At 42.0% G+C, this 15012-nt stretch overlaps 1 protein-coding gene across 24 annotated transcripts in view; it reads left to right on the forward strand.

Moving 5' to 3' along the window:
* The first annotated feature begins 242 nt into the window (after positions 1–242).
* The window catches only part of KIDINS220 (kinase D interacting substrate 220), a 96254-nt gene continuing 81484 nt past the window's right edge, over positions 243–15012 (forward strand). For 9 of the 24 annotated variants that reach the window (XM_043469398.1, XM_043469403.1, XM_043469407.1 and 6 more), the window contains exons 1-3: positions 245–402; positions 5754–5897; positions 14534–14632. In XM_043469398.1, the coding sequence (XP_043325333.1) occupies positions 5790–5897; positions 14534–14632 (207 nt within the window). In that variant the 5' untranslated portion in view covers positions 245–402; positions 5754–5789. Of the gene's footprint in view, positions 403–685; positions 706–1129; positions 1226–5748; positions 5898–14533; positions 14633–15012 lie in introns of those variants that run through there. The other 15 variants (XM_043469421.1, XM_043469419.1, XM_043469423.1 and 12 more) reach the window with 5 other exon arrangements.

The following is a 15012-nucleotide window of genomic DNA, read 5'->3' on the forward strand; positions in this document are numbered from 1 at the left end:
TGATGATAATGGTGAGCAGGGATAATAAACTCGCCAGAATATGAAGAATGACGGTGACGATGCGTTATATACTGTCTGGGGAGCTTGCCAAAATACATCTATTTCGAGGTTGGAAGGAAGGTGCAGAGGGCCGCTAGCCTCTCCTGCGCCCGCAGCCCCGTCTCCTTCGGGCTCCCGGGTCGGCCGGCAGGGGGCGTGGCCACCCGTCAACCCGCCCCGCAGCCCAGCGTCACGTGATCTGTCAGTTCTGGGCGATAACTTGAAAATGGCTGCCGGGTGTGGTGAGGGGAACGCGCCGAAAGCCACCGTCACCCCCTTTCTAGTCTTCTGACAGCACCTGCGGCAAAGCGGTTCCTTTCCGCCTCAGCGGTGGGCGCTGTTTTGGGGCCAGGTTGTGAGACGGTCAGTGTGGTGGTCCGCGGGGAGGGGCGGGGTGTGTGTGTGTGTGTGGCGGTGTGTGTGTGGCGGTGTGTGTGTGTGGCGGTGTGTGTGTGTGTGGCGGTGTGTGTGTGTGTGTGTGGCGGTGTGTGTGTGTGTGTGTGTGTGGCGGTGTGTGTGTGTGTGGCGGTGTGTGTGTGTGTGTGTGTGTGTGGTGAGGGGGGCGAGGCCGGTAGGAAAGAAGCCCTGGTTTGTAGGGGGATGTCGTCGAGCGGGGAGAGTCGGCGGCGGCCGGGCGGGGAGGGAGCGAAGGCCTGCTGAGGAAGGGTGAGGCCGGGTGTGGGGAAGAAACCGTGGGCGGGTGAGGAGGGGGCGACGCAGGGCGCGCGGCTGGGTTCGGGAAGGTAGGGGGCGGCCGACGACGCGGGGCCTGGCTCTTGGGGCGGGTCCGCGCCTGCCGGGGGCCCTAGGACGGTCTCGGACTTGCTGTCCCAGGTGGTCAGCCTCTTTTGGGGCTGCGATGGGGGATGTGTGTGACACCGGTGGGTTGTTTTTTTTTTTTTTTTTGGTTCGTTTGTTTTTTACGGGGCAGCCGCAGGCACACCCACCACCACCTCCAGAACCACCTGGGCCGGTCGCACGAAGGCAGGCGTCCCAGGTTCCTTTCCCTGGGCTCTCCAAGGGCGTGGTGGTTGGGTTTTCTCGCTTTTTGTTTTCTCACCAGGCTCCATTACTCCATTGTCCACTGCAGGCCGTTATTTCAGCTAAGTATCAGCGAGCCATTGATTACGATGCTTCCATGATTTCTTTACTGCGAAGCGACTTCTTTGTCAGCCACTGACGTTCGGTTAGTTTTCTTTCAGATTGTTTTGACATATAGAAAGGTTTAAACCTATTATTATTTAAACCTCTTTTTTTTAAAAACTATGGAGCCGTCTTTGGTAGCCGCTAGGGGCACCGGTTAAAAATGTGGCTTTCTCAGCCTTACCCTCAGAATTCCCATTCAGCAGACCTGGGGTGTGGCTCAGGATTCCCACCCCCCCATCTCCACCTTCCGACGGGTAATTCTAATGCGTTTTGTTACTCCCTCAACTTGGAAAACAATGAGGTTGAGACGTCTAAATTTTTTTTAAAGCGCCTGAGGAGATCTGATGCAGAGCCGAGGTTGAGAAGTGCGGCGGCAAGGTTGTGTTCTTTGTTAGCTAGCTTTACCAGCATGGAAACCTTCATCAGAATCATTTTGCGGTGCTTGTTAAAATGTCAGTTTCTGGGCCCCGGATCTACTGGGGGGAAAAGCCGAAGGAATATGTATATTGGCAAGCTTCCCCAGCAACTTTGCATACAAGTTTGAGAACCTTTGTTTTACACTCTGAGTGATTTCCAGATTTGTTTTTCCTAATCCTGGGTGGATTCTCCAACTGAGGTTTTTTGGAGCACCTCACATTCAGCCTGGTCTTGTTTACCTAGCAAGGGTGGTGGGGAAGGAGGGGGCAGTAACCAAGCAGAGGGAAGTCCTGAAACTTTCTCCTGACTTTGCTCTATTTTTTAATGGGACCGCCATCTTCCCATCACCGGTGTTTGGTATCTAGTCATCTTTGACCTGGTCTTTCATTTAAAATCACATAATTTTTAAAATTTCTACATCCAGAATCTTTGTTCTAGATATTTCAGTAGGTCGAAGGGTCCAGTATGAGGGATTTTATCCTGATCAAGTTCCTGTCTCTCATTTCTTCTCCATCCCTAGCGCCTTTCCCCTCTCCCATAGGCTGTTTTGGTGGTTCCCTGACTGACTGTCTCTAGGGTTCTGATTCTGGAAGGCACACAGTACTGGGGGAAGCTTTTCCTGGGATGATGTGCGTGTCCATCCCCTTCTTCCCTGCTTTTGCTCAAGTTCTTTGTCACCTTCTCTGTTAGTGTGTGAGGGCTGTTTGGAAGGCAGGGAACAGTGAGTTACTCTTTTACCTCAGGGAAAAGGTAGTTTATAGGACTGACTGAGAATCAGCAAGAAATTGGGATCTAAAGCAGCTCCCACCTTCTGTAGCTCTCTCAGGGGCCTCATTTGTTTTCTCTGGAGAAGTCTTTTTCTCCGTTCATATCTGTTGAGTCCTCTCTCTGCTGCCTGGCTGCCTCAAAACTGTAACATTTTGTTCTTGGCCTGTAATGACTGGGTATCTGGTTTCTAATTTCCAGGTTTAGAGAGAGGAATCTGATTGGCTAAGCTTATCTTTTTGAACAGTCACATGTCCTCATATGCTCATTCCTGGATATGGCTGATGGTAGTAGAGAAAGGAAGGAGCGAGCAGGCCCTAAGCTGGTCTGGGAGGAGGGTGGGTGGTCAGGGAGACCTCCCTGGGGGAAGGGACTTTGAAATTGAGACCTCTAGGCTGTCTCTGGGTGGTGGGGGTGGTGGGATGAGTTGGGCGAACGAGTTTGGATGAGGGGAAGATCCTGGTCTTCTAAAGGTGAAGGGGAGAATGGTTTGAAGCTGACAGGTAATCTCTGAGTGACAAGAGCTGAGGATGATCTCATATGGAGAATGGGAGGGGGGGGTTGTGTGTGTGTGTGTGTGCGGGTGTGTGTGTGTGTGTGTGTGCGCGCGCACGCTCATGTGAAGAATGGAGGTGTGTGTGTCTGTTTTGAGATAGGTGAGAATAGCGTGTATTTTAGATGGGTGAGACTAGAACCTGTTTCAAGGATTCATTTAAGAGGGAAAGCAGAGCTGAAAGAAATCTCTGAGGGAGGGATGGGGACCTTCCAAGAACATCATCTGATTTATGGGCACACTTGCGATCAAACTCTTGATTTGTTAGAAGTCTGGCTGATGGGAGTCATTTTATAACTGTCAGCTGTGGCAGATGGTTTTGTCCTGTTCAGTTAATAAAATGTGATGTGACTTGATCAAATTCAGTTCAGACAACATTTATCAGTTCTTTTAATATGCACAAGAAACTGTTTTAGGTACTTCTGAATTTGTGAAGGTGAGACTTGTGAAGTTGCTTCCATTAAGAAATTTAACAGTAAAGAAGCGACGGGTGGATGAATGCAGAGATTGCCAGATTTCAGGCATGTGATGTTCAACGATATGTAAGGTCTGCCCTAGTATCCGCCCCCCCCCCCAATACACAAAGCAGAGCAGTATCTAATGTAGCGCTCCCCAACCTTTTTGGCACCAGGGACCAGTTTCATGGAAGACAGATTTTCCACAGACCTAGGGGGTGGGGGACGGGTTTCGGGATGACTCTCATAGGGAGCCCACAACCTAGATCCCTCGTGAGCACGGTTCACAATAGGGTTCATGCTCCTGTGAAGATCTGATGCTGCCCCTGATCTGACAGGAGGTGGAGCTCGAGTGGTAATGCCAGTGCTGGGGAGTGGCCTCAAGTACAGATGAAGCTTCCTTTGCTCACCTCCTGCTGTGCGGCCTGGTTCCCAACAGGCCCCAGTATGGGGGTGAGGGACCCCTGACCTAATGAACCCTCATGTACCCATCCCCCAAGTCCAGCCAACAGTTATAAATATTTTACCAATTTTATTTTGGCTGTTTCTTACCCCAGTACCCCTTTTCTCCTCCAGTACTTTAAAGAGCTCCGAGACTCTGCAGGGCAGAAATAGTGTATTGTTCAGCTTACCAGTGATAACCTGAAGCCCAGTGCTTTGCAGATCATACCCTTTCAGCAGACTACTGTTAGATCGGACTGTTACTCAATTACAGCAGTGTAGAATTGAATGCATTTTCTCGGAATTATATAACAAAGATCATTTTTCCATACTAGATTTGTTTAAAGAGTATCTTTCTGGTAGCTTAAGGCGTGCAGCTTCAGTTTCTAAGTTGGTTTTATAAAAAATTTTATTACCATTTTCTACTTAATCTTAGTCTGAAGGAATTTATGTCTTAATCTAAGTCACTATCTATGATTGATGACTGTTAAGTTTTATATGTCTTAAGGTGACATACATATAATCCACATAATGGATTGGGGAGAGAGGTAACAAGATTTGAAAATCTAAGATTTTCAATTTTTTAAATAATTGGTCAGTGTCTGTTACTACTTTTCTTTACTCATTCTAGTCTTGTGGGATTTTGTGCTGAAAAAAAATATTTGATCCAAATAAGGACTTTGTCAGACATATATGTGTGTGTGTTTACAAAGTAATTGCAAAAAGTACAAAGAACTCTCTTCTATGCATTAACCAGATTCACCAGGTGTAAAATTAAAAGTTAGGGTGCACATGGTCTCTGTAATTAAATTCATATTAATTTCATGTGGGAGAGGCCTATGTGTGCAGGTCTGGTGGAGGAGGAATTTAGACAGAAAAGCTCGCCAGAGGCCTGGACATGGCACAGTGCTTGGCAAGTTCAAGCAGTGATGTGGTGAGGGAGAGGGGTAGGAGATGAGGTCAGCAGTGTTAACACCCTGTCACTTACAGTCATCTAGGCCAAGGTCAAACATTCGATTTTTACCTTGAGGACTCTGGGAAGCCACTGGAGGACTTTGAGCAAGGAAGGATGCAATCTGACTCAGTACTGCTCAAGGTGTGGTTCTTCAGTCAGCAACCACAGGGGTAGCATCACCTGGGAGCTTGTTAAAGGTGCCAGGGCTGTACCTGGACCTGCTTGTCAGAATCTCCCAGGGAAGGGCCCAGGCATCTGCTTCACAAGCTCTTCAGGTGATTCTGATGAGTATAATGATTTAAGAAGCTCTGGCCCAGCTTACATTTTCAAAAGATATCTGTGGTTGCCTTGTGGAGGACAGACCATCAGAAAGGCAAAAGGGAGGTAGGGAGAGCAATTGGGATCTAGGTGAGAGGTCACAGTGGCTGGGCCAGGGTGGTTGAGATGGAGGTGGTGAGTAGGAATCAGATGTGAAATATATTTTATAAGTAGAACTGAAAAGTTTGCTCGTAGATTGAATGTAGAGTATAAGAGGAGGTGATGAGTCATTCATAATTCCAAGGTTTTGGCCTTAGAAGGATGGAGCTGGAGTGGCCATTGACTGATTGGGATTACATAGCAGGGGGAACAGTGGAGTGCTTTCTCTTGTTTGTGGGTGATGAGGGGTGGGTTTGGGGGATGGATCTGGAGTTTGGGGGTGTGGATGAGTTAAGGCAGGGAAGCCTGGTGTGCTGAAGTTCGTGGAGTTGCAGAGTTGGACACAGCTTAGTGACTGAAGAACAATAGTGAGTTAAGAGTGAGATGAGTTTGAGTCTTGGGAAGAGGGGGTTGGACATTTTGACAGCTGAGCTTCGGGGCTTTGTTTTCACTCCTGCCAGTGGAGGTGTATTTGTACAAGCCTAAGGTTAGGAAAGATATAGTTAGTAGTATCTTTTTTCCCCAATCCAAAATTACATGTATTTTGTCTAATCTGCTTTAACAGGTATTGGAGTAAAGAAAACTATAGCTTTCTGTGAAAATGTCAGTTCTAATATCACAGAGTGTAATAAATTATGTAGAAGAAGAAAACATTCCTGCTTTGAAAGCTCTTCTTGAGAAATGCAAAGATGTTGATGAGAGAAATGAGGTAAGACCAAGTTTCTAAAGTTTAATTCTTTTTACAGATGTTTGTGGACTACCTACTAAGTAAGTGTAAGGCACTGTGCTAAAAGGGTAAAGGTAAGTAAGAAATACATAGTTCTCACCCTCAGTAATATTGACATAACTTCTCACAGTTAAAAGTACTTTGAATTCTGTACCTTTGAAATATACCTGAACTTCTATAAATGACTGAACATTGAATTAATGATTTAGATTTATGATTGAGAATTGTGGTTGACTTTTTTTTTCCAGATAGAATAATCACTATTCAAGAATGATTCAAGAATTATTACCGAAATCAGAAGTATTTCTAGAAAACTTTAGAGGGGCTTCTAATCCCAATCTTTTTATAAAAGATGAACGAGAAAAAACAGATTAACCAGAAACTATTAGGGCTTTTTGAAATATTTTCTTTATTGGAGCCTCAGCTGTTTTCCTTAGTTGTTTATTATACACACCTTGGGATTTTAAAGGCCTGCGTCTTTAAGAGACAGCTAAATAGGTTGTGTGTTCTGTTTACTAAGATTGGGGAGTAAATATTTATTGTTTTCATTAACTTGTATTAGATATTTCTATTCAACAATCCTAGCAGATAAATGGTAATTTTATCATGAACAGCTGAGCTGCAACATTTTAGGGACTAATAAACTAGGGAGGCCTGGTGTGCTGTGATTCATGGAGTCGCAAAGAGTTGGACACGACTGAGTGACTTTCACTTATTTCATTTAGTATAACATCCTAAATGACATGTTGGTTCATCCATGTTGGAGCATGTGACATGATTTCCTTCCATATTAAAGCTGAATACTATTCCATTATATGTAGAAGGGCTTCCCTGATTGCTCATTTTGTACAGAATCTGCCTGCAGTGTGGAAGACCTGGGTTTGATCCCTTGGTTGGGAAGATCCTCTAGAGAAGGGAAGGGCTACCCATTCCAATAGTCTGGCCTGGAGAATTCCATGAACCGTGTAGTCTGTGGGGTTGCAAAGAGTTGGACATGACTGAGCGCCTTTCACTTTCATATGTAGATACCATGTTGTGTTTATACATTTATCCACTGGTAGACATTCAGGTTGTTTGCTTTTCTTGGCTCTTGTGGATAGTGCTGCATGAACATGGGTATGCAAATATTATAAATGTTTTCAAAGCTACTGAATCAACAGTTATTACATTATTATTATTGTTGACTACCTAATTTTTTTAAATATTAGCTGTCATTGAAAAATGGTATAAAAATTTTATTAGAGCAATACAATTATGATAACTCATGTTTTATTCAGTATTTATGTAAATATGGTAATGGTTCTGTATACTTAGCTCATTTAATTTGCATAGCAGTTCTGTAAAGAATTATACTTATTTATCTCAACTTACAAATACACGACTTAATCTCTCAGATTCCGCCTGAAGATACTTCCTGGTGAAATCCACATTGAATGCTGTTCTGTCTTAACATCAAACAGCCTATGATTTGTTGATGCCCTTTTGTCTTCCTTTGAGTCTTCAGAATAAGTTCATCTAATGATGATGTCTATATTTTCAATGTTTATATATTGCACAAACTGTATTTTGGTTAGTTTACATCATTATTCCTTTCTATGATTATGAATAGTTAACAGTTGTTACATATAAATGAGATAAAATTTATAATTGGAGATTGTTCACCATTTTAAAAGAGCTGCTTATTGAAGTAGTCATTCTATTGGCATTAGTATATTTGGAGTAATAAAATGATAGTTTAAAAAGATTAAGCTTTACTTCTTAGATACTTTCTTTGGGAATATTGAGAAAATAGCTTCACTTGGAAGGAGAAAAATAATACACAATAAGCACAAAATTATATTGATCTTATTCACACAAAGAATGAAGTGTATATGGTAAAAAACTTAAAATGTTATCAGGCATGCAGTGGCATTCAAGGAGTTTTAATGATATTTACCTCTAGTTTAATATTATGTCAGTTAAAATTGGAGTTTTAAAATAATACTTTGAAACAACCTGGCATTGTTAAATTATGGCTCACTGTGAAGGTTATAGAGAGAGTAGAGTAACTTTTTCAAGGCCTTATTTTTTTTTTTAGCATTTTGCTTCTACTGCTTCTGATAAAATTTAATTTTTATTGAATTCTAAAGAGTTGCTTAGACTTTCTTTCCTTATTTCTCACCTTTAAAAAGTGAAGTACTTAGTTACCTCATTTAATATGTTTGGTTTTCAGTTTTCTAAAGGTTTCTTAAATGTTATCAATAAAAGAAAATAATGTGGGGGAAATTGCCTCTTGCCGTCCTTAGCATATAATCGGTTGCAATTAGTAAATACCAGTTTTCTCCCTTCTTTCCTTTCTGCTTTATTTGTAAACTAAATAAAATTCTTGGCCTCTGAATATTGTCAATGATGGCAGGTCTTTGCCCTTTGTATGAATATTCTCTATGATGGCAGGTCTTTGCCTTTTGTAGAGTAGTGAAGGGCTTTAATTTAATGTTATTTTTGAAAAGAGCAAAAAGTCACTATCAGCTCTTCTTGATACAGGGGTATAGTGTTGAGGTTGAACATTATTCTCCTGTTGAAGAAAGTGAAATGGGACTCTTAAGTTCAAGAGATGAATTTTGTCATGTGCTTACAAGTAGAGACCCTGAAGTAAAGTTCAAAGGAGAATTTAAAAATGTTAAATTTTCACTATAATTACTGGAAGAAGTAGCTATCCTCAGAATGCCACTGCTTTAAAAGGCAATAGTTATTTAGGTCCAGTAAGGTGGCTCAGACAGTAAAGAATCTTCCTGCAATGTGGGAGACCTGGGTTCGATCCCTGGATTGGGAAGATGCCGTAGAGGAGGGCATGGCAACCCACTCCAGCATTCTTGCCTGGAGAATCCCCATGGACAGAGGAGCCTGGCGGGCTACATACAGTCCATGGGGTCGTAGAGAGCTGGACATGACTGAGTGGCTCAGCACAGCACAGCACACCTGAATACAAGTGGGACGACCCAGGAACTGGGAAGACCAAAAAGATGCTGAATAGGAGATGTTTTTGCATTGTAGCTTCTGGGAAGGTGAGATAAAGCATGGTACCTGCTGTGGGGAACTTCAGTTGGCATGGCAGTGTTCTGTTTTGGTGTGTTTTGGTTTGAGGTTCTTACCAGTAGAGTAGGGGTTCTATGAGTTATGTGATCCTGTATTTTTTGGGAAAGAAATGGACTTGAGATTTGCTGAGATGTGTGTGGCGGGTTAGGTAGGGAAGGGGCCTTTAGTGATTCACATTGAAGTAAAAGAATCAAGTTGTCATGATTGTTTGTTTCTGAGTCACTGTCTCTACAACTGTAGTTACTAGATGGGTTTAAACCAGAACTAATAGAATAAATATGTTTTGTGATAAGGCATAACTTACAAGGTAAATATCATTATGTCTTTTCAGATTAATAAAACTTATGGCAGCCTTTCCTGAGAATCACTTGTTTATTTGGATATTGAAGCTACAAAAGGTTAAGGATTGCTTTTGAGTGCATATAACAACTCCCCAAATAGTGGCTTAATCAAATTAAGGTCTTACTTTTCTCATGTAATGACAAGCTGGAGGAGTCATTCCGAAGTTGGTATAATGGTCTCAGGATATCTTCCCAGGCTCCTTCTGCCCACTGCTATGCATGCCAGTTATTCCCATCAGCAGTCTTGATACAACTGCAGCATTGTGTCCACATATCAGGCAAGAAGGAAAAGGGCACAGGCCAGCTGAGTTGGTCTAATTACCAAGCTTTCCCAGGAGATCTCACTAGAGTGGTAGCATGGATGGTTTCCAACTGCAAGTAAGGCTGAACAATGTAGGTTTTTTTCGCTGAGCAGACTGCCACCCCGAACAAAATCCTGTTGCTCTAGATACTGGGTAGACAAACGGTAGTTTCTGCAAGAGAAATTTATGACTGTTCAAGTCTTATTTAGCTTGTTTCTAGTTAATCACATTTATACCCACTTTCTTTTTGTATTATGGTTTTTTAATACACATCTAATTAATTTTTTCCCTCATACTCTAAAAGCACCTTTCTTTGCAAACTATCTGAAATGTGCCTGTGACCACAGAAGGTTAACAGAAAACGCCCGAGTCTTTGGAATTGCAGTTTTGAAAACTGATGTGCAAGTCCTATATCCTTCAGTTCAGTCACTCAGTCATGTCTGACTCTTTGCGACCCCATGAACTGCAGCACACCAGGCCTCCCTGACTATCACCAACTCCTGGAGTTTACCCAGACTCATGTCCATTGAGTTGGTGATGCCAACCAACCATAATCCTCTGTCATCCCCTTCTCCTCCCGCCCTCAATCTTTCCCAGCATCAGGGTCTTTTCAAAAGAGTCACCTTTTCGCATCAGGTGGCCAAAGGACTGGAGTTTCAGCTTCAGCATCAGTCCTTCCAATGAACACCCAAGACTGATCTCCTCTAGGATGGACTGGTTGGATCTCCATTCAGTCCAAGGGACTCTCAAGAGTCGTCTTCAACACCACAGTTCAAAAGCATCAATTCTTCGGTGCTCAGCTTTGTTTATAGTCCAACTCTCACTTCCATACATGACCACTGGAAAAACCATAGCCTTGACCAGACAGACCTTTGTTGGCAAAGTAATGTCTCTGCTTTTTAACATGCTGTCTAGGTTGGTCATAACTTTCCTTCCAAGGAGTAAGCGTCTTTTAATTTCATGGCTGCAGTCACCATCTGCAGTGATTTTGGAGCCCAGAAAAATAAAAAAAGTCAGCCACTGTTTCCCCATCTATTTCCCATGAGGTGATGGGACCAGATGCCATGATCTTAGTTTTCTGAATGTTGAGCTTTAAGCCAACTTTTTCACTCTCCTCTTTCACTTTCATCAAGAGGCTCTTTAGTTCTTCTTCACTTTCTGCCATAAGGGTGGTGTCATCTGCATATCTGAGGTTATTGATATTTCTCCCTGCAATCTTGATTCCAGCTTGTGCTTCCTCCAGCCCAGCGTTTCTCATGATGTACTCTGCATATAAGTTAAATAAGCAGGGTGACAATGTACAGCCTTGATGTACTCCTTTTCCTATTTGGAACCAGTCTGTTGTTCCATATCCAGTTCGAACTGTTGCTTCCTGACCTTCATACAGATTTCTCAAGAGGCAGGTCAGGTGGTCTTGTATTCCCATCTCTTTCAGAATTTTCCACAGTTTATTGTGATCCACATAGTCAAAGGCTTTGGCATAGTCAATAAAGCAGAGATAGATGTTTTTCTGGAACTCTCTTGCCTTTTCGATGATCCAGTGGATGTTAGCAATTTGATCTCTGGTTCCTCTGCCTTTTCTCAAACCAGCTTGAGTATCTGGAAGTTCACAGTTCACATATTGCTGAAGCCTGGCTCGGAGAATTTTGAGCATTACTTTACTAGTGTGTGAGATGAGTGCAGTTGTGCGGTAGTTTAAGCATTCTTTGGCATTGCCTTTCTTTGGGATTGGAATGAAAACTAACCTTTTCTAGTCCTGTGGCCACTGCTGAGATATCCAAATTTGTTGGCATATTTAATGCAGTACTTTCACAGCATCATCTTTTAGGATTTGAAATAGCTCAACTGAAATTCCATCACATCCACTAGCTTTGTGTGTAGTGATGCTTCTTTAAGGCCCACTTGACTTCACATTCCAGGATGTCTGGCTCTAGGTGAGTGATCACACCATCGTGATTATCTGGATCGTGAAGATCTTTTTTGTGTAGTTCTTCTGTGTATTCTTGCCACCTCTTCTTAATATCTTCTGCTTCTGTTAGATCCATCCCATATCTGTCCTTTATTGATCCCATCTTTGCATGAAATGTTCCCTTGGTATCTCTAATTTTCTTGAAGAGCTCTCTAGTCTTTCCCATTCTATTGTTTTTCTGTATTTCTTTGCATTGATCTGAGGAAAGCTTTCTTATCTCTCCTGGCTATTCTTTGGAACTCTGCATTCAAATGGGAATATCTTTCCTTTTCTCCTTTGCTTTTCACTTCTCTTCTTTTCACAGCTATTTGTAAGGCCTTCTCAGACAGCCATTTTGCCTTTTTGCATTTCTTTTTCTTGGGGATGGCCATGATCACTGTCTCCTGTACAGTGTCACGAACCTCCGTCTGTAGTTCATCAGGCTCTCTGTCTATCAGATCTAGTCCCTTAAATCTATTTCTCACTTCCACTGTATAATCATAAGGGTTTTGATTTAGGTCATACCTGAATGGTCTAGTGGTTTTCCCCACCTTCTTCAATTTAAGTCTGAATTTGGCAATAGGGAGTTCATGATCTGAGCCATAGTCAGCTCCCGGTCTTGCTTTTGCTGACTGTATAGAGCTTCTCCATCTTTGGCTGCAAATATAATCAGTCTGATTTTAGTGTTGACCATCTGGTGATGTCCACGTGTAGAGTCTTCTCTTGTGTTGTTGGAAGAGGGTGTTTGCTATGACCAGTGCGTTCTCTTGGCAAAACTCTTTTAGCCTTTGCCCTGCTTAATTCTGTACTCTAAGGCCAAATTTGCCTGTTACTCCAGGTGTTTCTTGATTTCCCTACTTTTGCATTCCAGTCCCCTCTAATGAAAAGGATATCTTTTTTGGGTGTTAGTTCTAAAAGGTCTTGTAGGTCTTCATAGAACCGTTCAACTTCAGCTTCTTCAGTGTTACGGGTCGGGGCATAGACTTGGATTACTGTGACATTGAGTGGTTTGCCTTGGAAACGAACAGAGGTCATTCTATATCCTTAGGGACATAGATTCACCTAGTTGGCTTTAATATATATATTATACCAATGACTTTGATATTTCATTTTTTTTATCCCAGTTGATTAGAAGGCAGAAACATGCTGTAGAAAGGAAGTCAGAGACATTAGCGCTGACAGAGGCAAGCCTTGTATAATGATTGATGTCTGTAGTTATGACTCAGAATCATAAACATAATGGTTAAGTTAATCTGTTTAACAAGTAGCAATGTGCACGTTACGTTAAGAAAAAACAGTTATCATAAAGTTGTAATCAAATATATTTAAAGGATAAACTTTTCACCTGGAAAATCTACTTATGCATAATGTCTCATTCTCTAATGACTCTGGTTGAATGACATGTGACTACCACATGTAATTTAGCATCCAACATTATATGAGTGTCTGTATGTAACTTGATTTACTTGTGTACCTTAACTCAGTCTTTGTGTTTCTCTTTACTTAAATCTTACAGTAGCATGTGTTGTTACTAGGATTATTTGCTTGTTCGTATGTTGCCATTAGTAGATTTGTAAATTCTTCTGGACTTTGCTCACTCTTTTACTCAATAAATATGTGAACACCTGTGTGGCAGTCACTGTGCCTTATGGGGGAGTTTCAGTATTCAACAAAACAGGCATGCTTCCCACCCTTGGGGAATTTAGGGCCTTTAGAGGAAACACAATAACAGTTGTTCATCATGCAAATAAAAGTGTGAGTACAAACAAGGATTAGCATGGTACATGACATTAGAGCGGGTTAGCAAGTCTTCCCTGTGGAGTTGTTGTTTGACCCAAGAGATGCCAGGTGGGAAATAGTTAATTGGGTGGGATAGAGGGATATAGAGATGGGAAAGAGCTTGCGTACAGTTTGAGGGCACAAGTGTGAGGAGGAAATGGCCTGGCACAGGTTTCAAGGTAGATTTTCATGGACCACAGGCCATGTAAGGACTTCAGTTCTTATCCAGAAGAGCCTAGGAAACCATTAAGGATTTTAAGCAGTGGATATTGTCAAATTAGCATTTAAAAAAAATAACTGAAAAACTGAAAAAAACAACAAAACAAAATAAAAATAACTGATGTTTTCCTGCACATTGATATACATTCAGTAAATAGGTGCTTAATCTATCAAATGGAACTCAGGCTTTGGTGTAATTTTTTTCTTTATACCTTGGTATGTTTTGGCACCTTTGGTACTTGTCACTGTTAGCTTCTGGTCTGTTTCATGTCATGGCATGTACAGAAAATGATCGTATGCATCCCTGACTTGGGATAGACGAAGCTGACAGCTGGAGGGAACCTGTCCCAGGATCCAGCTGCCCAGGCCCTGCCCCATGGTCTCAGGGCTTCTGGAGCCCGTGTCTTACTGCCGTGACTCATTCTGGGGACAGGCTGGACAGCACTGCTGTAGCTAGTAGGAACTTTAGTGTAATGAGTTAAGGTTATAAGGGAAGGCTTCAAAACACTCCATGATATTGCAGCACCTGTATTGTTTTTACTGTTTTAGTTTTCTTCCTCTGGTCCTGATAAAAACATCTTATACACACAGCAAAACCACATTGTGTATCAAATTCTAGCTGTATTGTTAGAGGATTTGGTTGCCATAGATATTCTGAGATTATTGTATAAATTGTGGAAGTTGCTTTTCAGTGCCTAGTATTACACATGTTGCTTATTTTAAATAAAATTGCAGTGCCCAAAACAGATTATGCATGCTATTGTAAAAAAAAAAAGCATTTTCTCTTGGAATTTCGTATTATTAGTAAACTGAAAACTTGAATTCAGAGGTGTTTCTAAATTAAGTGCTGTAAATAGAGCTGAACGTCATGGAAATGTATGGGTGGTATATTTAACTGGTGTGTCACCTAACATGCAGCATCCTGGATGTTCTCTGTGTCTCTTCTGTCTCTAGTGTGGCCAGACTCCATTGATGATAGCTGCTGAACAAGGCAATCTGGAAATAGTGAAAGAATTAATTAAGAATGGCGCTAATTGCAATCTGGAAGATTTGGTATATATTGATTTACTCATTTGCCTTTTTCTTTTCTTTAACTTTGCTGCTTGGTTTTAAGAAGTGATTTCAGAAGCAGTAAATTACAGATTGTATTTCTGCTGTGTATCAACATTGCTCAGTAATATGCTAACTCGATTTTTTTAAAAGGGCATTTATTACAGGAGAGAAATTTTTACCTTCATTGAGAAGTCTCAGCTCTTTGTGTATTTTTTTATGTATAGATAGCACTCACTGAATAAGGAGCACATGTAGCCACTCCAGTATTCTTGCCTGAAAAATACCATGGACAGAGGAACCAGGTGGGCTACAGTCCATAGGGTTGCAAGAAGTTGGACACGACTGAGTGACTAAGCATGCACACATATACACACACTCAA

Source organism: Cervus canadensis, chromosome 5 (assembly GCF_019320065.1).
Source record: "Cervus canadensis isolate Bull #8, Minnesota chromosome 5, ASM1932006v1, whole genome shotgun sequence".
In the NCBI taxonomy this organism is placed as follows: Eukaryota; Metazoa; Chordata; class Mammalia; order Artiodactyla; family Cervidae; genus Cervus; species Cervus canadensis.